The sequence below is a fragment of the Meles meles genome, chromosome 1, assembly GCF_922984935.1.
Source record: "Meles meles chromosome 1, mMelMel3.1 paternal haplotype, whole genome shotgun sequence".
In the NCBI taxonomy this organism is placed as follows: Eukaryota; Metazoa; Chordata; class Mammalia; order Carnivora; family Mustelidae; genus Meles; species Meles meles.
Genome location: NC_060066.1, coordinates 105,488,033 through 105,510,387, shown reverse-complemented (window position 1 = coordinate 105,510,387; position 22,355 = coordinate 105,488,033). Strand labels below are relative to the sequence as shown.

Here is a 22,355-nt window from a genome sequence, read left to right as displayed (position 1 = left end):
GCGCTCTCGCTCTCTCTCAAATAAATAAATAAAATCTTAAAAAAAAAATATGTTTACTCTGTGCTGAAGCACCTGGGCTGTAGTGATAGTTAATACCATGAAGCATGTTTATTTTATAAGTTATTTAGTGCTATGTCTCTTCAGCAGAAACCATAGTTTTAGGAATATTGCCAGGATTTATCATAAAAATCTTCAAAGAGAGTGTAGTTAGTAGCAATATGATTCATCTTAGATATATGGGTATTTCTGCTATAATAACTACGTGTTTCTGCAATGTCTTGCCTTTATACAATCTGTCAAAGTTCTATGGAAACTGTAGGGTTGGACAGACCACTGAAAACCTATTTCACTTTTAGTCAGAGCTGCACAAGACAATAATTAGTACCCAAGGAGAGAACTTGTTGCAGCTCAGGCAGACTACTGAGTATGGGTAGAGGCTGCCAAGGCAGACACTCAGCCACAAGAGAGTGTGCTTTGCCATACCACCTGATTTCATGGGCCCTGGAACTCTGAACAGCAGCTGCTATCACTGGTTGATGGGAGAAGTTCCATGCCTACTGCATAGTATTAGCGATAGGCCCTGACTATAGGTTCAAGTTTTAAAAATTCATAAAATATGTCCACAAATGCTCCTATAGTTAACATAGCCCTGAAACCTAGGGCATTTCCCTTTGCTGCTAAAGATCCTAATTCTCCACCCATTGCTCTGGCTGCCCTACATGAGAAAAATGGTGTATGTACCAGAGTGACCTTTATGTTATCCTGACTCCTTTTCCTATTCATCAACTGAGGTGAGCCACTTTTTATTAAAGTAACAACTATTGTGGCAGAGGAGACTCATTGATTACTTCCTAGTTAGTGCCTTTCTATAATACTTGTTTTCATTCCTCTACTTCCCTCCCTCGTAGTGACTGCCAGCCTGACATTGTGCTTGTTCATATCCTTCCCCCATTCTGTTTCCTTCCTTACCTTAAGAAATAGTAGCAAGATAGGTACATACCTTAGGAAACAGTAGCTCAAGATAGTGCTCATTGTGGCCTTGCTTAATATGTTTACACATGCTATTGGCACTTAGAGAAAGGAAGGAATGGAAAGTTAAGAGTGAGGGGAAAATGAAGAAGGGGAGAAAGAAATGGAAATGAAATTAAATTATATAATGAAAACGTTGGTGCTATTTAAATATTAATTTTTATTATTCACTATCAACAAGTTGGCTAAAGGGGTAAAGAAAACTCCTAATCAGTGTCTATTATTATTAGCAGGATACTATGCTAGACACATAGCTTTTGTTATTTTATTTCATTTATTTTTTTTAAATTAAAAAAGTAATAGAAAAACATAAGTATACTTACCACCTGGAATTAATAACATTTTAATCTTTTGTCTTTGTTTGATCCACATATTTTTATAATAGAAACAATATGACAAGTAAGTGTGAAATCCTGAGTCATGCTCCTCTCTTTCTCCTTAGGTATGTTTTTCTATGTATCCTGCTAGTCATATTTCTACACTTATGTTACATATATATCTGCAACAATACTTTATTGTTTTCTGTGCTTAAAAAAATAACATTATAGGTATCTTACTCTACATATCTTGTTCATCCCCTTTTGTTTTTGAGATCTCTCTATGCTGATACATACAGACCTCGTCCACTATTGCTCTGCATGTGTTCTGTTGTATGCACACAGCATGGCTTACCTTTCCTCCTACTGATTTGTGCTAGCTCCAGTTTTCTGCTCTTAGGGTGAAACAGTACTGAGGTATGCATCCTTATTTAAGTCTCCTGGTGTTGAGACAGTTTCTGGGACACATATGGGTTTTAGGTTATACACACTGTCAACTTTAGTTCTCTCATTTAATTCTTAAAAATGTTCTTTGAGGCAGGTGGCATGATCCCCATTTTACACATGAGAAAAACGTGTTGAAATGCTTTCTATCTTGACCAAACTTAATTAATCAGAGAGCCAGTACTTAAATTCAGATTAAATTCCATCTATATAAATCTTGAGCCCTAACATTCAGCATTCCTCAGAAATCCTTACCTTTAATCTTTGTGATCATTAGAACATTTGCAACTATTTGTATCATTTCCAAAGTAGAGAATCAAAGCAGTTAATGAGGTAGTGGGAGCATATAAGAAAGAAGGACCAATAAATGATGTTATTCCCTTTGTTGTGGTTATCAAAAGAGTTAAAATTTTGGTGTTAAAAACATGCTCTGTGAAATGATGGGTCTGAGTTTTCTATGTATGCAAGACTGTTTCTTTATGATGGAAAACTATTTTGTATGTTGCTTAAAATGCAACATGTATGTTATTTTGATTAAAAAGATGTCACAGTATGTGGTGCAAAAACAATGAACACTGTTACGCTGAAAATAAACAAATAAAAAAATAATAATAATAAAAAAGGTCACAGTGAGTATGTTAGAGTCTATAGATTGCAAAGTATACAAACCATTTGTATATTCACCATCTTGAGGTGAATAAAATGATCTTAATGTGGTTCTTTTTTCATGACATTTTATTCACAGTTGAACCATTTGTCTATTATACTTTATTTTGCTTCACCCCCCCCTTCACCTTCTAGGTAGGAAATCTGGTGTATTAATTGTGAAAATTTTAGAGCTACATGAGGAATGCACCATCCAAGTTGCTATGTGTGAGCATTTAGCAGGGCTGCATGCCAACAGCCCTTCTCAAGGTGAGGTCCCCAGGACTGGCCTGAAGGTTCTGTTCACAAGGGAGACTGCTCGCCACCTCAAGGGACATCCCCAAGACATCGTCCATATCTATCCTCCCTGGTGAGTGCAAAGAACTGATTCTAGCAGTCACTAACTGTGAGTTTGTCTTAAAAGATATTTTTATGAACACTTTTGTCACCTTATAATGGAGAAATGCCAGGATAAGAAGCCAAAATTTGACCATAGATTTTATGTAACAGAAGTGCTGAACTGTATTTGAATGCTTGTTTGAACTTTTGGCAGGAAATTTTTTGATAATTTGAGGGCAGAGGGGTGAGGAAGAAACAACCATATCAAGATTTCTGTCTAAGTGGTGTCTGATAAATCTGGCTGTTTTTGTTTTTGTCTTTCTTAGAAATACAATTGTAGTAAGAGGCATTCTGTGACAATATGATAATGTACAGTAATTTAATATTTCTTTACTAATCACTGTAGGAAGGATGAAAAGCATATATACTTGTTTGCTTTCTTCCCTATAGGGTATTATTTTTCACTACAAAAAGAAGAAAATATTACTATTTTTTTTAAAGATTTTATTTATTTATTTGACAAAGAGAGATCTCAAGTAGGCAGAGAGGCAGGCAGAGAGAGAGAGAGAGAAGCAGGCTCCCCGCCAAGCAGAGAGCCCGATGCGGGGCTTGATCCCAGGACCCTGGAATCATGACCTGAGCCGAAGGCAGTGGCTTAACCCACTGAGCCACTCAGGCACCCCGAAAATATTACTATTTTTGAGGGAACGTTTGAGCAGCCTTGTTTTAAGAGCAGATTTTTACTGGCAGATTTTTAGAAGTCTCATTCATCTGTTATATTCTTAGGTTTGAAGTTGACTTATAGGTCTTTAAAGTTAAACATCCCCCCCCAAAAAATAAAATAAAATAAAATAAAATAAAATAAAATAAAATAAAATAAAATAAAAAATAAAGTTAAACATCCCAGGGGTGCCTGGGTGGCTCAGTCTTGAAGTAGCTACCTTCAGCTCAGGTCATGGTCCTGAGGTTCTGGGATTGAGCCCTGCATGCAGCTGCCTGATCAGCGGGAAGCCTGCTTCTCCCTTTCCCACTCCCCCGGCTGTGTTCCCTCTTTCGCTGTGTCTCTCTTTGTCAAATAAATAAATAAAATTAAAAAAAAAAAGAGAAAAAGTTAAACATCCCTCCCACAGGGATCTTTTTTTCACTGTGTCCATAGTGAGTAATTCTCAATCTTTACTTAAACTCTTACCCTAATAGGCTGCGGATGTCATAAGGTAACTTGCATTTTGTTTTGTTTTGTTTGTTTTTTAATACATCTTTTTGAATAGTATAAGATACATACAGGATCATACACAAATTCTAAGTACACATTTCTACAAATAATCACAAAGTGACTAGGTAATTTCTTTTTTTTTTTTTTAAAGATTTTATTTATTTATTTGAGAGAGAGATACAGCACCAAGCAGGGGCAGGAGGAGAGGGAGGGAGAGAGGCAGACTCCCCACTGAGCAAGAGCCTGTCGTGGGTCTTGATCCCAGGATCCTGGGATCATGACCTAAGTTAAAGGCCACCACTCAACTAAATGAACCACCCAGGTGCTCCAACTATGTAATTTTTATCCATCCAAGAAATAGAATGCATTGCATACCTGGGACCACCCCAACCTCCTCTCATTTCCTCCTCTCCCTCCCACACAAGGTGACTATCATCCTGACTTATGATATAAAAGACTCCTTGGACTGTTTGAGAATTTCATATAAATAGAACCATGCAGAAATCATACAATATGCATTCTTTTTCACCTGACTACCTTCACTTAATATTATGCTTGGGAGATTCATCAATATTTTTACATTTAGCAGTTTGTTCATTTTTATTGTTTTATACTATACCATTGTGTTAATTAATGCAATTAATGCATCTGTTCTTCTGTTGATAGTTAAGTGTCTTTTGTTTGAGGATATTATGAATAATTTTGTAATGACCAACTATCTGCATAGCTCACTCAAGAATACGATACCAGTGGGGCACCTGGGTAACTCAGTCAATTCAGTGTCTGCCTTCAGCTTAGGTCATGATCCCAGGGTCCTGGGATCAAGACCCACAACAAGCTCCCTGATCAGTGAGGAGAGTGCTTCTGCCTCTGCCCCTTCCCCCAGCTTGTGCTTGTGCTCTCTGTCTCTCAAATAAAATCTTTAAAAAAAAATAAAAAGAATACAATGCCATTAAATTCTCTCTCTGAAATTTCTCATCATCCTAAAATCATGCTATTATTTTTTTACCATGTTAAAAAAATCTTTTTATTAACATGTAATGTATTATTTGCCCCAGGAGTACAGGTCTGTGAATCATCAGACTTACACATTACACAGCATTCGCCATAGCACATACCCTCCCCAATGTCCATAACCCAGCCACCCTGTCCCTCCCGTCCACCCCCCATCAACCCTCAGTTTGTTTAGTGAGATTAAGAGTCTCTTATCGTTTGCCTCCCTTCTGATCCTATCTTGTTTCATTTTTTCCCTCCCTACCCCTTATGACCCCCTGCCCTGCCTCTCAAATTCCTCATATCAGAGAAATCATATGATAATTGTCTTTCTCTGATTGACTTATTTCGCTCAGCATAATATCCTCTAGTTCCATCCATGTCATTGCAAATGGTAAGATTTCAGGGGTTTTGATGGCTGCATAGTATTCCATTGTGTATATATACCATGTCTTCTTTATCCATTCATCTGTTGGTGGACATCTAGGCTTTCCGTAGTTTGGCTATTGTGGACATTGCTGCTATAAACATTCGGGTACATGTGCCCCTACAGATCACTACATTTGTATCTTTAGGGTAAATGCCCAGTAGTGCGATTGCTGGGTCGTAGGGTAGCTCTATTTTCAACTTTTTGAGGAACCTCCATACTGTTTTCCAGAGTGGCTGCACCAGCTTGCATTCCCAACAACAGTGTAGGAGGGCTCCCCTTTCTCCGCATCCTCGCCAGCATCTCTCATTTTCTGACTTGTTAATTTTAGCCATTCTGACTGGTGTGAGGTGGTATCTCACTGTGGTTTTGATTTGTATTTCCCTGATGCTGAGTGATGTTGAACATTTTTCATTTGTCTGTTGGCTATTTGGATGTCTTTGCCGAAATGTCTGTTCATGTCTTTTGCCCATCTTGATTGGATTATTTGTTCTTTGGGTATTGAGTTTGACAAGTTCTTTATAGATTTTGGATACTAGCCCTTTATCTGATATGTCATTTGCAAATATCTTCTCCCATTATGTCAGTTGTCTTTGGTTTTGTTGACTGTTTCCTTTGCTGTGCAAAAGCTTTTAATCCTGATGAAGTCCTAATAGTTCATTAAAAATGTTTTTTTAATTCATCTTGACTGTACTTCTTCTTTCCACCATGGCTATATTGACTCTATTCTCTACTGAGCCTGTTTGTTCAGGCTTCCATCCCAGCATTCCCCATACCTCACCCCTGGCATCGTCAGTGAGCTCCAAGCTGTTTCTCCTATGGTCACTTGTGTGGCCATCATGTCTCCTTGCAGTGCAGTGCTCACTCCTGCTTTGTTTCCCTGCCTCCTCATGCCTTTCTCTGGCTTCTCACTACCAAAGTGCTCTGCTGGGCTCAGTACTGGACCTCTTTTCTATCTTGTCCACCTCACCCCCTTGGTGCTTTCATTTCATCTTATAACTTTAAATGCCAGTGGCACACTGATCCCTCCCAGAACTATCTGAGACCCACCCTCTGTTCCATCACCAGAGCAGCTTCTTTACTGTCTAAGGCATGATTCCACTTGGGTGCTGAAGGCATGGCAGAGTCAAGCTCCTGACCCTCCCTCCGTTTCCCCACATATCCTCAACTCCTATTTTTCTCATAATCTCCCTTCTGCCTTTGGGAACATTCTGGTAGCTCCACTTCCAAATGCACACAAAGTCCAGCACTTCTTGCCACCTCTGCTGTCGGAACATTTCCAGGTAATCATTGTCTGTCCTCTGGATTGTTGGAATAGTTCATTAAATCAACTCCTTCCTTCTTTCCATGCTCTCCTGTCTCTTTCAAGATGACTAAAGCTATGAATGTGTAAGTTGTCATGCCACTTTTTGGCTCCACATGCCCTAGTGTCTGCTCACCTCATACACAGACCCCTCCTGAGTTCTGCGGCCTTATCTCCCACCCCTTTTCCTTCCCCAGCTCTATCATGGCCACTCAAGACTCCACTCTGGTCCTCAGATTCCACACCGCTTCCCGCCTAGGGCCTGGATACTTACCACTGCCTGTGCTGGGTTGCTCTATCCCATGCCTCCCCATGTCTGCATGGTGTGCAATTTTCTTATCTTCTCTGTGCATTTATTCAGGTGTTATCTTCTCAAGAATCCTTCCTTTGGTCCCATATCTAAAATTGGAAACTACCTCCTTCTTCATGCTTTATTGTCCTTCCCTTCTTTGTTTTTCAAAGTCAGAAAATTGAAGTATTTTAGTTTAGAATTTTGCTATGGAATGAGTGAGCAATTTCCTGCCTGTCCTGGCAGTGCTCCTCCTGTCTAGGGTCTTGTTCCTGTAATTTCTTGTGTTCTTTCAACTGTTTTATTGAAGTCCTTTCTGGAAGCTTATAGTAAAACTCAGTAATATTGAGAGTATTTGATGTTTGCAGTATCCTATTTTATCTTCTTATATACAACAAGAGTTTATGGCTTCATTTATTGTATTTCAACAAAAAAATGTAAATTCAAAGTATGCTGAGTTTTTTTACAGTGAGACACTGGAGACTCCAGCTCAGTTATGTTTGGAACTGCATTTAGAAACATGATGTACTCTTAATCCTGGCTTTTGCCCCTATGTTTTGTTCACTTTATTTATATATTTATTTTTAAAATTTTTATTTATTTATTTTAATTCCTATATAATTAATGTACACTGTTATGTTAGTTTCAGGTATATGATACAGTGATTAAACAATTATGTACGTTACTCAGTGCTCACTACAATAAGAGTACTCTTAATCCTCCTCACTTATTTCAGCCACTACTGCACCAACCTCCCCTCTGGTAACCACCAGTTTGTTCTCTACATTTAAAAGTCTGTTTTTTTGTCTTTTTACTTTGTTTCTTTTCTTAAATCCCATATATAATTTCATTATTTCATATATTATTTCATATATATTTCATTATTTTTACAGGATAATATACATATATATTTTATACACACACACACACACACACACACACACCACAGTCTCATGTTTAGTTCTTTAATCCATTTTGAGTTTATTTTTATATATGGTGTGAGAAAGTGGTCCAGTTTCATTCTTTTGCATGTTGCTGTTACAGTTTTCCCAATACCATTTATTGAAGAGACTGCATATTCTTATTTTCTTTGTCTTAGATTAATTGACCATATAATCATGGGCTTATTTCCAGTTTCTTTACTTTGTTTCATTGATCTCTGTTTCTACTTTTGTGCCAGTACCATACTTTTTTGAAGTATGGTACTACTTACTATTTTTTTGAAGTGTATCTTGATATACTTGATATCTTTTATAGTTTTGAAGTATATCTTGATATACTTGATATCTTCTTTTTTTTTAGATTTTATTTATTTACTTGACAGACAGTTCACAAGCAGGCAGAGAGGCAGGCAGAGAGAGAGGAGGGGAAGCTCTCTGCTGAACAGAGTTGCTATCTTTATATACTTGATACAAATATATACTTGATACAAGTATATCTTGATATACTTGATATCTTGATATCCCAGTATATCTGGGATTGTGATATCTCTAGTTTTATTTTGTTTTCAAGATTGCTTTGGCTATTCAAGGTCTTTTGTGGTTCCATATAAATTTTATTCTATTTCTGTGAAAAATGCTGTTGGTATTTTGATAGGGTTTGCATTAAATCTGTGGATTGCTTTGGGTAGCATTGACATTTTAACATTATTTGTTCTCCCAGTCCATGAGTATGGAATGTTTTTCTGTTTCTTTGCATCGTGTTCAGTTTCTTTCATCAGTGTTATATAGTTTTCAGAATACAAGTCTTTCACCTCTTTGGTGACATTTATTCCAAGCTACTTTATTCTTTTTGGTGCAATTGTACATCAGATTGTTTCATTAACTACTCTTTCTGCAACTTTATTATTAATGTATAGAAATGCAACAGATTTCTGTATATTGATTTTGTATCTTACAAACTTACTGAGTTTATCAGTTCTAGTAGTTTTTTGATGGAGTATTTAGGGTTTTCCAAATGTAGTAACATGCCATCGGCAAATAGTGAATATTTTACTTCTTCCTTACCAATTTGGATGCCTTTTATTTCTTTTTATTGTCTGAATACCATGGTTAGGACTATGTTGAATAAAAGTGGTGAGAGGACATCTTTCTCTTGTTCTTAATCTTAGGGGAAAAGCTTTCAGTTTTTCACCATTAAGTAGGATGTTAATTTTTGGTTTTTCATAGTTGGACTTTATTATGTTGAGATATGTTCCCTCTAACCCTACTTTGTTAAGGGTTTTTATCATGAATGGATGTTGTACTTTGTCAAATGCTTTTTCTTTATCTACTGAAGTGATCTTTTTTTTTATCCTTTCTCTTGTTGATATGGTATATCACATTGATTTATCTTTTCCTTAAATAAGTGGATAAAGTTAAACTCAGAATTGTTATGTAGGTCCCTGTAGCGGGATAATGCCTCTAAATCTCCATACTTTTAGCATAGATTTTCCCCTTCCATTTAAAAAATATTTAATTGGTTTTTCTAGTAGGTATTTAATGCATATGATACAGATTACAAAAGGTATCAAAGGATATACAGTGAACCATGAGTCTTCTTCCCGTATTTGCTCTCCCCTGCCACTCAGTTCTCACCCAACCATTCATACTAGTTTTGTACAAATCATTCAGAGATGGTATGTGTGTCACACACTCACAACTGTATATATAGAGAGATGCATATATAATATAAACTTATGTGTTTGCTGCCATTATTCTTTTTTACAAAAATGTATCCAACGATACTTCTGTGTCATGCTTTTTCATTTTAAAAATGCATCTTGGAGATCATTCAGTAACAACATGCTAGTATATTAAGAGTTGCTACATTCTTTTTGCACTGACTTCTAATTTAAAGATACCATTATTATTCAATCAGACCCTTTGAATGGACATGTAGGTTGCTCCTCCTCTTTGGTTACTACAAACAGTTCTACATCATTTTCTACATGTGTTTCATTAAGTACTCTTGCTGGATGAGAGGATATGTATACCTCTGTGATGTTAGAAGATATTATCAAACCATTTTACATTTCTACTAGCGGTATACATAAACTGCTTGTTTTCCTTTTACTAACCTACTGTATTGATCTTCACCAATTTAAAAACTGGAAAATGAAGTTTATAATTTTAATTTGCATTTCTTTTGTTGTAATATGGGCTTAGGCTTCATTCCCTGTATTTAAGAACCATGTATATTTTATTTTCTGTGAAATGCCTATTGATGACTTTTGACCTCTGTTCTCTTGGACTATTGATCTTTATCTTAGTATCAACTAAGATCTATTACTATCTTGGTATTATATAATACCAAGATCTTTATCTTAATATTGATCTTTATCTTATAGAAATGATAAGAATAGCTCCTTGTCAGTCATATATATTAGAAATGATAAGAATCGCTCCTTGTCAATCATTTACATTTCAGTGACTTTTCTCCTGGTTTGTCATTAATCTTTTAACTGTTTTAGGGAGCATGGGTTTTTTTGTTTGTTTTTGAAAAGCAGTGTAGTCTATTTTTCCATGACCAAATTACCTTTTTTTTTTTTTTAAGATTTTATTTATTTATTTGACAGAGACAGAGACAGCGAGAGAGAGACTACAAGCAGGGGAAGTAGGAAAGGGAGAAGCAGGCTTCTGGCGCAGGGCTCGATCCCAGGACCCCGGGATCATGACCTGAGCTGAAGGCAGATGCTTAACAACTGAGCCACCCAGGTATCCCTGAATTACCTATCTTCTGTACTTTCTGCATTTTATATCAGAGGTAGTAAAGAAGTAAAGATCTTTCTTGCTGTGAGATTTAGTTTTATTCTAATACTTTTATGGATTAATTACTTAAAAATTTTTACATTTGTTTATTTATTCATTTATTTAAATTCATGTTAGTTAACATATAGTGTATTATTAATTTCAGGGTAAAATTTAATGATTCATCAGTTGCATATAACACCCCATGCTCATTACATCAAGTGCCATACTTAATGCCCATCACCCAATTATCTGTTCCCCCCATCTACCTCCCCTCCAGCAACCCTCAGTTAAGAATCTCTTATAGGAGTACCTGGGTGGCTCGGATGGTTAAGCATCTGCCTTTGGCTCAGGTCATGATCCCAGGGTCCTGGGATTGAGCTCCACATCAGGCTCCTGGCTCAGCAGGGAGCCTACTTCTTCCTCTCCCTCTCCCTCTGCCTGTCCCCCTGCTTATGCGCTCTCTCTTTGTATCTGTCTCAAATAAATAAATAAAATCTTAAAAAAAGGTCTCTTACAGTTTATCTCCCTCTCTGTTTTTAATGATATTTTATTTTTCCTTCCCTTCCCCTATATTCATCAGTTTTGTTTCTTAAATTCCCCATATAAGTGAAATCATATGGTATTTGTCTTTCTTTGACTGATTTATTTCACTTCGCAAAGTACCCTCTAGTTTCATCCAGGTCATTGCAAATGGTGAGATTTCATTCTTTTTGATAGCTGAGTAATATTTCAGTGTGTGTTTGTGTGTGTGTGTACATGTAATATGTGGGAGTATATATATATATATACACACACACACATATAGATATATATATGTATGTCAGTGGACATCTGGACTCTTTCCATATTTTGGCTGTTGTGTCATTGCTGTTGTTAACGGTGGATGCATATGCCTCTTTGAATCACTATTACTGTATCCTTTAGATAAATACTTAGACAAAACAGGAAAGAATATCCAATAGAAAGACAGTCTCTTCAACAAATTTTGTTGGGAAAAAAAATTTTACATTTAAATCTTTGACTCCTGGAGTTTATATTTATGTAATAAAGTAGGAAATGCATCTCTTCCCCACCCACAAATGATTACTTAGGAGTCCTAACACCATTTTTTGGCATCATGTTAAGTTTAGGAATTCATAGGACTAAAAAGCACTCTCTGAGTTAGGTTCTGGTAGGATACTCCTGCCTTCCCTATGCTAATGGAGTTAATCACAGCATGTATCAAAACACCAGGATTTCAGTTGGTTACCTAGAATCTGTCTTCCTTCAGAAATCTGTCCTCATTAAAGCATCTTCTCCTTTCTCACCCTCGTTTTGCTCCTTTGTGTAATTTAGGTCTTGCTTTCAGTAGAGTCTAAGTTCATCTATGGTGGCAAGTGCAATTTGGTATTGTTTTTAATCTACTCCCTCAACTTCTAATATTTTTCTGCACACCTATACATTTTAAAACACATTCTGGGACACTTGAGAGGCTCATTTGGTTAAGCATCTGACTCTTGATTTCAGCTCAAGTCATGATCTCAGAACCTGCTTAAGATTCTCTCCCTTTCCCTCTGCCCCTTACCCCCACCTTAAAAAAAATTTATTAAGTGATGTATTTTTGGAGTAAAATAATTTAGTGTCTAATTGTGAATATTCTTTAGGAAAAGTGCTTTAGAGGTATTGAATGTGGGACACTTTCTTGAGCTCATGAGAAGTAAAATTAGATCAAGATTATCTGCAGAAATTTGTATTTACAAAAAAATTGCAAATCCTGCTGGCCCCTTAAACCTTATAAGTGGATGAGTTATTATCATTTGACTTTGGGATATTTTTTTTTTAAAGATTTTATTTTATTTATTTGACAGAGAGAGAGATCATAAGTAAGCAGAGAGGCAGGCAGAGAGAGAGAGGAGGAAGCAGGCTCCCCGCGGAGCAGAGAGCCCGATGCGGGGCTCGATCCCAGGACCCTGAGATCATGACCTGAGCCGAAGGCAGCAGCTTAATCCACTGAGCCACCCAGGCGCCCCACTTTGGGATATTTTTAAATCTGCATCTTACTGAGGCAGCTGCATTGGTAGTTGCATCTGTCATTCTTTTTTTTTTTTTTTTTTTTTAAGATTTTATTTATTTGAGAAACTGAGAGAGTAAGTGGGGTCTGAGTCAGATAGAGAGGGAGAAGCAGACTCCCCACTGAGCGGGGAACCCGCTGCCGCTGAGGGGCTCCATCCCAGGACATCGAGATGACCTGAGCCAAAGAGACACTCAACTGACTGAGCTACCCAGGCACCCTGCTTCTGTCATTCTTTTAGGGGAAATTTTTTCTGTGTGGAATTATGTAGGATTTCATATGTGGTTCTATAAGCAGAGATTTTAAACTTGGTTTGGTATTTTTTCTCTCTTACGTCTCTCTCAGGGTTTTCAACTTGAGACTTTTTGCTCTATAAATGGAATACACATTATAAAATACGAGTCAAATGAAATCCTGTATTTGCTCATTTTAATTTGAGATCTTACTGTTTTTATGTATTATGCCATCCAATAGAAAATGAATTTTACTCTCTAGGAAGACAGCTTAGAATGCTTGTGTTATCCAAGCCAAATGGTACCAGATATTATAGCTCTGTAAGAATTTTAGTAAATCCACAAAAGGGAAAATATCTGAAATAGATGTAAATTTCTCTGGAGTCATTGGGACCTTTCTCAAAATGACCATCTCAAAAGAAGGAAATGAATATGTAAATACATTTTAATAAATACAAACACATGAAAATTCATTTGTAGAAGTATAAAATATATAAATCACAAGATATTTTGGCAAAAATTTTAAAATACCAATCATTCTCAAATGTTGGTGGGAGGTGTAATTTGTATCTTTGGCAATATGTCACAAATGTTAATGCGGATACACTTTGATAGAGAACTTCTGCTACTGGGACTTTATCCTGTAAAAATATTCAAATATGTACAAAAGGTATTGTTATAAATGTTTTGCTTAAAATCTAAAACCATCCTAAATAGCCATTAATATGGAGTGGAATTAAGTAAGTTTCTGCACATCTCTGGAATGGGTGGTAACTTAACATAGTCATAGAAATGTTTATTTCCTTTCCTAGAAAAATATCTATATCACAGTGTTATTTTGCAGAGAGCAGGTCATCAGACAGCACTCAGGGTCACTGATGACAGCAGGTCATCAGACAGTAGTCAGGGTCATTTGGGTAAGTGGAACATAACCACTTCTCCTTGCTTGGCTATCTTCTTATAACCCAGCAGACAGATTTGACACATTATTATTAGTTTCTAGGGCTCCCCAAAAATACCACAAACTGGGTGGTTTAAACAACAGAAGTTTATTTTCTCACAGTTTTGGAGGTTGGAAATCTAGTATCAGGGTACCAGTGGTTGGTTTCCACTGAGACTTCTCTCTCTGATTTGAAGATAGCAACACTCTTATTCTGTCCTCAAGTAGTTTTTCTTCTGTGTAGGCCCATGCCTCTTGTGTACCCAAGTGTCCTCTTATTTTTTTTTTAAGATTTTAAGATTTTTTTTTATTTATTTATTTGACAGAGAGATCACAAGTAGATAGAGAGGCAGGTAGAGAGAGAGAGAGAGGGAAGCAGGCTCCCTGCCGAGCAGAGAGCCCGATGCGGGACTCGATCCCAGGACCCCGAGATCATGACCTGAGCCGAAGGCAGCAGCTTAACCCACTGAGCCACCCAGTGTCCTCTTATTATATGGACACTAGTTATGATGGAGCCCTTCCTAAGGGGTCTCATTTTAACTTGATTACCTTTTTAAAGGCCCTGTCTCCATATAGTCACATTTTGAGGCACTAGAGGTTAGGCCTTCAACATATGAGTTTGGAAGGGTCACAGTTCAGTTCATAACACTATCATAAAAATTAGCACTTCTCTGCTAGATATTTTCAAGTTTGTGAATTTGGTCATTCACCTGGTTTCTCTGTTCCCATGTTCTTCAGAGAACTTGACAACTTTTTAAATAGCTTCTTGAATTGTATTAAGTCTTATATTATGTCTTATTATATATATATATTTTTTTTCTCAAAAAGATTTTTTTTAATTTAAAGAAAGCATAATAGTATTTTTTAGGTGCTTTAGGAAGAGAGGTGGATGGGAAGTGTTTTGAAAGATGAGTTTATCAGTATCCTGGTATAGGTGATTTAGGCTATCTGTCTTAATAATTTGGAAGTATCTGTATTTTAATTAAGAATTTATTTTTTGTTATCCAAATGTTATGAAGTTAGTCTAGATGTCACTTAAAAACAGCTCATAGTTAGGGGTGCCTGGGTGACTCAGTCAGTTGAACATCCAGTTCTTGATTTCACCTCAGATCATGATCTCGGGGTCATGGGCTCTGCACTAGGTGCTGCACCTGCTTAAGATACTCTCTCCCTCTGCCTTTGTCCCTCCCTGCTTGCACGCTCTTTCTCTTTCTCTCTCTCTCAAAAAAACAAAAACAAAACCCAGAAAACAGGAAACAAAAACCTCATAGTTAAAAGGAAAGCCAAAATAATAAAAATGACTAGTCTTTTTTTTTTAATGGAAACTTGACAAGTTTCCACCTTAAATGTTTTTTTTACTTTGTAGGCTGTCTGCTCTCTTCCTGCTAAAAGTCTTTTGTGTTCATTCAAACTGGATTTCAACATGGAAACACTTTTAAAAACAATCAGTAGACTTCAGACACTTCCATTTGTCCTTTAGTAATAAATATGGGTTTTGTTGTAAAATGGCTACTTATCCAAAGGAGTTTAGAGCCATCTTTATATATTACCTAATAAATTCTGATTGAATTCCTTTAAGATGTAGTGTTATTTTGTCCCAGTAAATCTGGGAATGAATGTAGAAGTAAAATGCCTTGCCTAGGATTAATCGTATTATGAAATAGTCATAGAATTATATAACACTAAAAAACTTACATAAAAAGGTCATGAATGTATAAAATTTCAAACATAAAAATATAACAGTATGATGAATCTCATGTCCCCATCACATAGTTTTAACATTTATCAATTGATGAATAAACAGAGTTTCCTACTAAAGGAAACTGAAAGCTTTAAATATGATTCCAAAGAAACATTTTAGCAACTTTTTATGTAAAGAAAGAACCTTTCTGTGATGCTACTTGTAGAAAGAAGGAGGTAGAACTCATCTGGCTAGTTGAATGTGACCCAATACCAAATCTAAAGCCAGGATGAGCACCAGAAAAAGACAAGTATGTGATAATGTATCAGGGGACAGCCAGGACACCTCCTACCTTACCCACTCATTCACTCCTTCATTCAAAAATATTTGTTAGTACACTGTGTGGTAGATAATTTTCCCCATTACAATATGCACCCTAATCTGGGGAAGGAGTGAAATCTGACTTTCCCATTGCCATGAATATCTGTCTGTATCATCATCTTTTAAATGGCTACTTAGTATTTCACTATGCAGATATATCATAATTTAAGCAGTCTCTTATGTTGAGTTTTTAAGGTTGCTTCCCATTTTGAGCTGTTTGAAACAGTACTGAGTGAAAATGCTTATACTCTCATCTAATGATATTAGGCTATTTCTAAAAGTAAAAATTCTTGCTTTGAGGGTCACTGGCTGGCTCAGTTGGTAGAGCACGTGACTTGGTCTTAGGCTCATGAGTTCAGGTTCCATGTTGGGCATGGAGTCTACTTAAAAAAAAGAAAAGAATTCTTGCTTAGAGAATATGATGGGGTTTGAGCTTTTCAATATATTGTTACCATAGTAATCTGTCAAAGTTATAAATGTTCCCACTGCCTCCAGTTTCTCAGCAGTCACATCAATACACATTCAACTTTTTTTCGTAAGATTTTTGTTTATTTATTTGAGACAGAAAGAGAGAATATGAATGGAGGAGAGGGGCAGAGGAAGAGGGGGAAGCAGGGCCCCCACTGGAGAAGGAGCGTGAGGTGGGGCTCAATCCGAGGACCCTGGGATCATGACCTGAGCTGAAGGCGGACTTAACTGACTAGGCCACCCAGGCACCCCTACACTCAACATTTTTAATCACTACACATTATGGTATTCTACTTTATTCTTTTCTGTATCATCAGCATGTAATTTATATCCATTTTTTTCAAACATAAAAAGCTCTTTAGGGGCGCCTGTGTGGCTCAGTGGGTTAAAACCTCTGCCTTCAGCTCAGGTCATGGTCCCAGGGTCCTGGGATCGAGCCCCACATCAGGCTCTCTGCTCTGCAGAGAGCCTGCTTCCGCCTCTCTCTCTGCCTGCCTCTCTGCCTACTTGTAATCTCTGTCTGTCAAATAAATAAATAAAATCTTAAAAAAAAAAAAAGCTCTTTAATAGGCATACACATGTATATAGTTTAGTACAATTTCACATTGTTTTTCGGAGTAGATTTTAGGAACTGTTTTAGTCAGTTAAAGGTATGCATTTTGTTACTGTTAACTGCTCTAATACCTTAATACAGTTATCTATAAACCTCATAGTAGAGTACCTGCTACTGCTCAAAGTGAATACTTTTTCCTATATTTATTTACTAATGACAGATTCTCTTTGGAGAATGGTTGTCTCAACTTGTATTCATATTTGTTGGGGTCCTACAGACTTTCTTATCTATTTGTATGCTAGTTTATGTAATAAAACATTTCTATTTATAGTTATATCACTTATGAGAATAATTTTTGTTGTTTCCTTCCTAATACTTAAGCTTCCTTACCTGTCTCTGTCATATTACATTAGCTAAAACTTTCGCTTTTGGCTAAGATCAAGTGTACATCAGCTAAAACTCTTAAGTCAGTCTTTTTTCCTACTGTATTTCCAATGACCGTAATAATGCTAGACATAGTAGATATTCAATAACTATATGATCAGTGTTGAGTATTAAATAATCATTAAGACATTGTCGTCTTCTTATGCTCCCTATTTGAATAACAGGATATATCAATATATCATTGATTTGCTCATTCATTAAGAAGCATTTATTGAATGTTTACATATACTGTGATAGGCCTTGTGCTAGATAATGGGGATACAGTATTCAAAATGACAAATCAGGGCCCCTGGGTGGCTCAGACAGTTAAGTGTCTGCCTTTGGCTTAGGTCAGGATCCCAGGGTCCTGAGATAGAGTCCTGCATGAGTTCCCTGCTCAGTGAGGAGTCTGCTTCTCCCTATGCCCCTACCCCCACTCATGGGCTTCCTCTTTCTCAAAAATGAATAAAAAACAAAAACAAAAGAAACCAAAATAGACAGATCATCTTTGTCCTTAAGGAACTCACGGTGTAGCAGAAGAGTAAGGGTAATATAAACAAGTTGTAAAGGACTTTAGAATGTATACAAGTAGAGCTAGAATATATACAAATAGTGTTAGATAGATGACATGAAAATTCTGAAGCAGGGGTGGCAGCAAAAGAGGCTGGAGAACCTGTGTACAATGTTATAAAGAACTGGTATTGAATCCTCTCTGCTGTCCAGGAAAAAAGAGATGTCTGATTTACACTTTGAAGTTTGTGGAGACTGACTGTAGGAGGCTCGAATAAAGGCATCTTGGAGGCTTTGGAAGTAGCTCAAGTGTAAGGAAGTTGATGACTTGGTTAGGATGGTAAACAGCAGATTTGGGATATATTTTGGAGTCAGAGGCAACACGATTTGCTGATAGGTTTGATGTGCTATGTGAATGAAAGTCAAGAAACAAGGAAGACTCCTAAGGTTTTGGTTTGAGGAAACAAGTGAGTTATAAGACCATGCAGCAAAATGGGGAGACTTGGGTTAATTTGGGGGGCACAATCAATAGTACCTTCTTGACACCAGCAATAGCCAGGGCCCTGAGTAAACATAAAAGAGATTGTGATGCCAAAAGAGAAACTCTTGTCAGCTGATTTGGATTTTCAATGTAACCCATGTTTGGTAAGTCCCAGAGGACCAAGGTAGAACCCATATTCACAGCTGCTTTTGTTCCTCCTTTATATTTGCCACCGGGGATTCTTTGAAATGAAGATGTTGCTGACACTAATTGCTAGGAGTAAAGCAGTGTTAAAGATGGAAGGCTTGTTTCCTGGGTGGTACTGACTTCCTGTTGTGACAGCCAAAAGGGCAATTTTTTCCCACCAAAATTAACAGCATGTCTTGAGAGGAAATAAATAGAAAACTAATACAGTGAGAAAAGGAAAAAATGAATACCATTATAGTAATCTAGAAAATCTAAAAAACTAGAGGGGAGGAGAGAACAAAATCAATCCTTTATGCTTTCACGAGAAAAGAAGAAAAGCAGACATCAGCTATAGAACACTTCCCCATGGGATCTTCATAGGAATACAACCAAAAGGTTCTGTACTCAAATAACTTTGGGAAAGGCTACTTAACTATGGACTGGTTAATATACTGTCAGACTGCTCAGAGTCTAATATGCAGATATGCATTATGTTTTATAATAGAGGAAAGCCAAAACAGAGGAGAACATATAAGCAAAAATGAGCAACAAATGACCACAGTTTTCCTAATCTAAGAAAATGGATCAAGAGAAGAAGGCTGGGGCACCTGGGTCGCTCAGTTGGTTAAAGGCTCTGCCTTTTGCTCAGGTCATTATCCCAGGGTCCTTGGATCGAGCCCCACATTGCACTCTCTGATCAGCAGGGAGCCTGCTTCCCCCTCTCTCTGCCTGCCTCTCTGCCTACTTATGATCTCTCTCTCTGACGAAAAAATAAATTTAAAAAAATCTTTAAAAAAAAAGAAAAAGAGAGAAGAAGGAAGGGTCTCAAAAAATGGTAGAGCAAGAAACACTTCCATCTAAACTAGTACACTGGTAGGAACTGAATGAAGTTGAACATTTGTAGCTCCAGGGGAGACTTTGATAAAGAGTAAATTTGGAGGAATTTCAGCCTTTCAAGTGATAGTAGCTACCATCCCACATCCTCAGCCTTACAATCCTGGTGCAGAATCGTGGAGCCAGGGTGGGCAATATATCAGGGTGCTGTACTGATTGCTGAAAGCTGCTTTTGATCACTGAAGAACTGGCACAGAGGACAGTGGACATTTTTTCAACCCCCACATGCTGAAGTGGTTTCCAAGAGACTTAAAGAGACAGTATTTGCCTACTTCCTCTTTTGAGAGCCAAAAATTTAAGGAAATCTTTATCAGATCACTAGGTGACCACAGAGATAATGAAACAGAAATAACAGACACCACATATGACAAGGAACACACACCTTGAAAAAATAGTACTGAAAAGTCAAACAGATGAATCCAGCCCTCAACAAGTAATTTTCAGCTATCCCTGAAGAATGGGACAATTAAATTTCCAGAGTTACCACAAAATAATACTCAAATATCCACTTCTCAACAAAAATTACAAAATGCACAAAGAAACAGGAAAGAATATCCCATTAACAGGAAAAAATAATAATTTGGCAGAAACCATCACTGAGGAAGCCCTGACATTTGAATTATTAGTCAAAGATGTCAAATCAACTATCTTAAATATGTACAATGAATTAAAGGAAACCATAGATAGAAAACTAAAGGAAATAAGGAAAATAACATATGAACAAAATGAAAATTTCAAAAGAGATACAGAAAGAATTTTTTTAAAAAAGCAAAATTCTGGAGCTGAAAAATATAATTTAAATTTTAAAACTCACTAGAGAGTTTTGAACTCTCCAGTTCAAACAGCATATTTGAACAGGTGGAACTTAAGATCAGTGAACTTGAAGATAGGACAATTGAACTTATATAGTCTGAGGCATAAAAAGAAATAAAAATAAACAGAAATGAATAGCACCCAAGGAACCTGAAGGATACCATCAAATATAGAACAAATGTATTATAGGAGTACCAGAAGGAAAATAGAAAAAGGAAAATGAGAAAAAATACTTGAAGAAATAATGGCCAAAAACCTTTCAAATATGAGGAAAGGCATAAATATACATATCTAAGAAACTAAACAATCTCCAATAACAATAAACTGAGAGATATCCATACCAAAACATATTACAGTGAAATTGTTAAAATCTAAGGAAAAGAGATAAGAGAAAATGAAGTTGTCATGCACAAGGGATTCTCAAAAATATTTAGATAATTTCTGCATACAGATAATAACTAAAGAGAACCAGTGTGGATATATTATTATTAGGCAAAATAGACTTTAAATTTTAATTTTTCTATTTTTTTAAGATTTTATTTATGTATTTGACAGAGATCACAAGTAGGCAGAGAGGCAGGCAGAGAGAGAGAGAGGAGGAAGCAGGCTCCCTGCTGAGCAGAGAGCCCGAGGTGGAGGTTGATCCCAGGACCCTGAGATCATGACCTGAGCCGAAGGCAGAGGCTTTATTTAACCCACTGAGCCACCCAGGCACCCTTAGACTTTAAATTTTAAAAGGTTGGAAAAAAGCAGATACTATATATTGAAAAAAGGTTCAACACAATAAGATATAACAATTCTGAACAATTCTATGTACCTGGGCTTCTAGGTGACTCGGTCAGTTAAGCAACTGACTCTTGATTTCAGTGGAAGTCATGATCTCAGGGTCCTGAGATTGAGCCCTGAGTCAGGCTCCATGCTCAGTGGAGAGTCTGCTTGAGAGTCTCTCTCCCTCTCCCTCTGCTCCTTCCTACCCGCATCAAATAAATAAATATACACATAACTAACAATGTAGCCCCAAAAATATATGAAGCAAAAATTGAAAAAATGAAGGGAGAAACAGACCTTCAATACTTCAATATCCCACTTTCAATAATGGACAGAAGACTGGAACAACACAATAAACCAGTTAGACCTAATAAACATATAGAGAACATGACACCAAAACCACAGAATATACATTCTTCACTTAAAAAAGATTTTATTTATTTATCTGACAGAGAGAGAGAGAGCATGAGCAGGAGAATATCAGGCAGAGGGATAGGGAGTGGGAGAGGGAGAAGCAGACTCCCTGCTGAACAGAGAGCCTGACGTGGGGCTTAATCCCAGGACCCGGGAATCATGACCTGAGCCAAAGACAGATGCTTAATGACTGAGCCACCCAGGCATCCCCAATGTACATTCTTCTTAAGTACACATAAAACATAGACTGCAGACCCATACCTAGACCATATGTTAAGCCACAGAACAAGTTGTTATGGGCTGAATTGTGTTCCCCCAAAATTCATGGTAAATTTCTTTATTAAAAAAAAAAAGATTTTATTTATATATGAAACAGAGAGAGCACACCAATGGGAGGGAGGGTAGAGGGAGCAGGAGAAACAGGCTCCCCACTGAGCAAGGAGCCCAACATGGGGCTCTATCCCAGGACCCGAGATCATGACCTGAGCCAAAGACAGATGCTTAACCATCGGAGCCATCTAGGTGCCCCTCATGTTAAATTTCTAACCACTCCTGTGCAAGTCACAATTTGACAATACAGATAGAGACTTTAGGAGTTAATAATAAGGTTAAATGAATTCATGTGGTTGGGCCCTGTTATAAGGTCATATAAGGGATGCATGTGCAAAGAGAAAGTGTCATGTGAGGACTCAGTGAAAAGGTGGCCATCTGCAAACCAAGGAGAGAGGCCTTAGGAGAAATCAGACCTGCAGGCAATTTGATCTTGAACTTATAACATCCAGAACTGTGAGAACATAATTTTCTGTTTTTCAGGCTACCCAGTCTGTGGT

The 22,355-nt window shown here is 37.1% G+C and overlaps 1 protein-coding gene across 5 annotated transcripts in view; it reads left to right on the top strand.

Annotated features, from left to right (window-relative positions):
- SPIDR (scaffold protein involved in DNA repair) overlaps positions 1-22,355 on the top strand; it is a 600,140-nt gene that overhangs the window by 319,224 nt on the left and 258,561 nt on the right. For all 5 annotated transcript variants that reach the window (XM_046007112.1, XM_046007104.1, XM_046007094.1 and 2 more), the window contains one exon: positions 2,592-2,805. In XM_046007112.1, the coding sequence (XP_045863068.1) occupies positions 2,592-2,805 (214 nt within the window). The remainder of the gene's footprint in view (positions 1-2,591; positions 2,806-22,355) is intronic.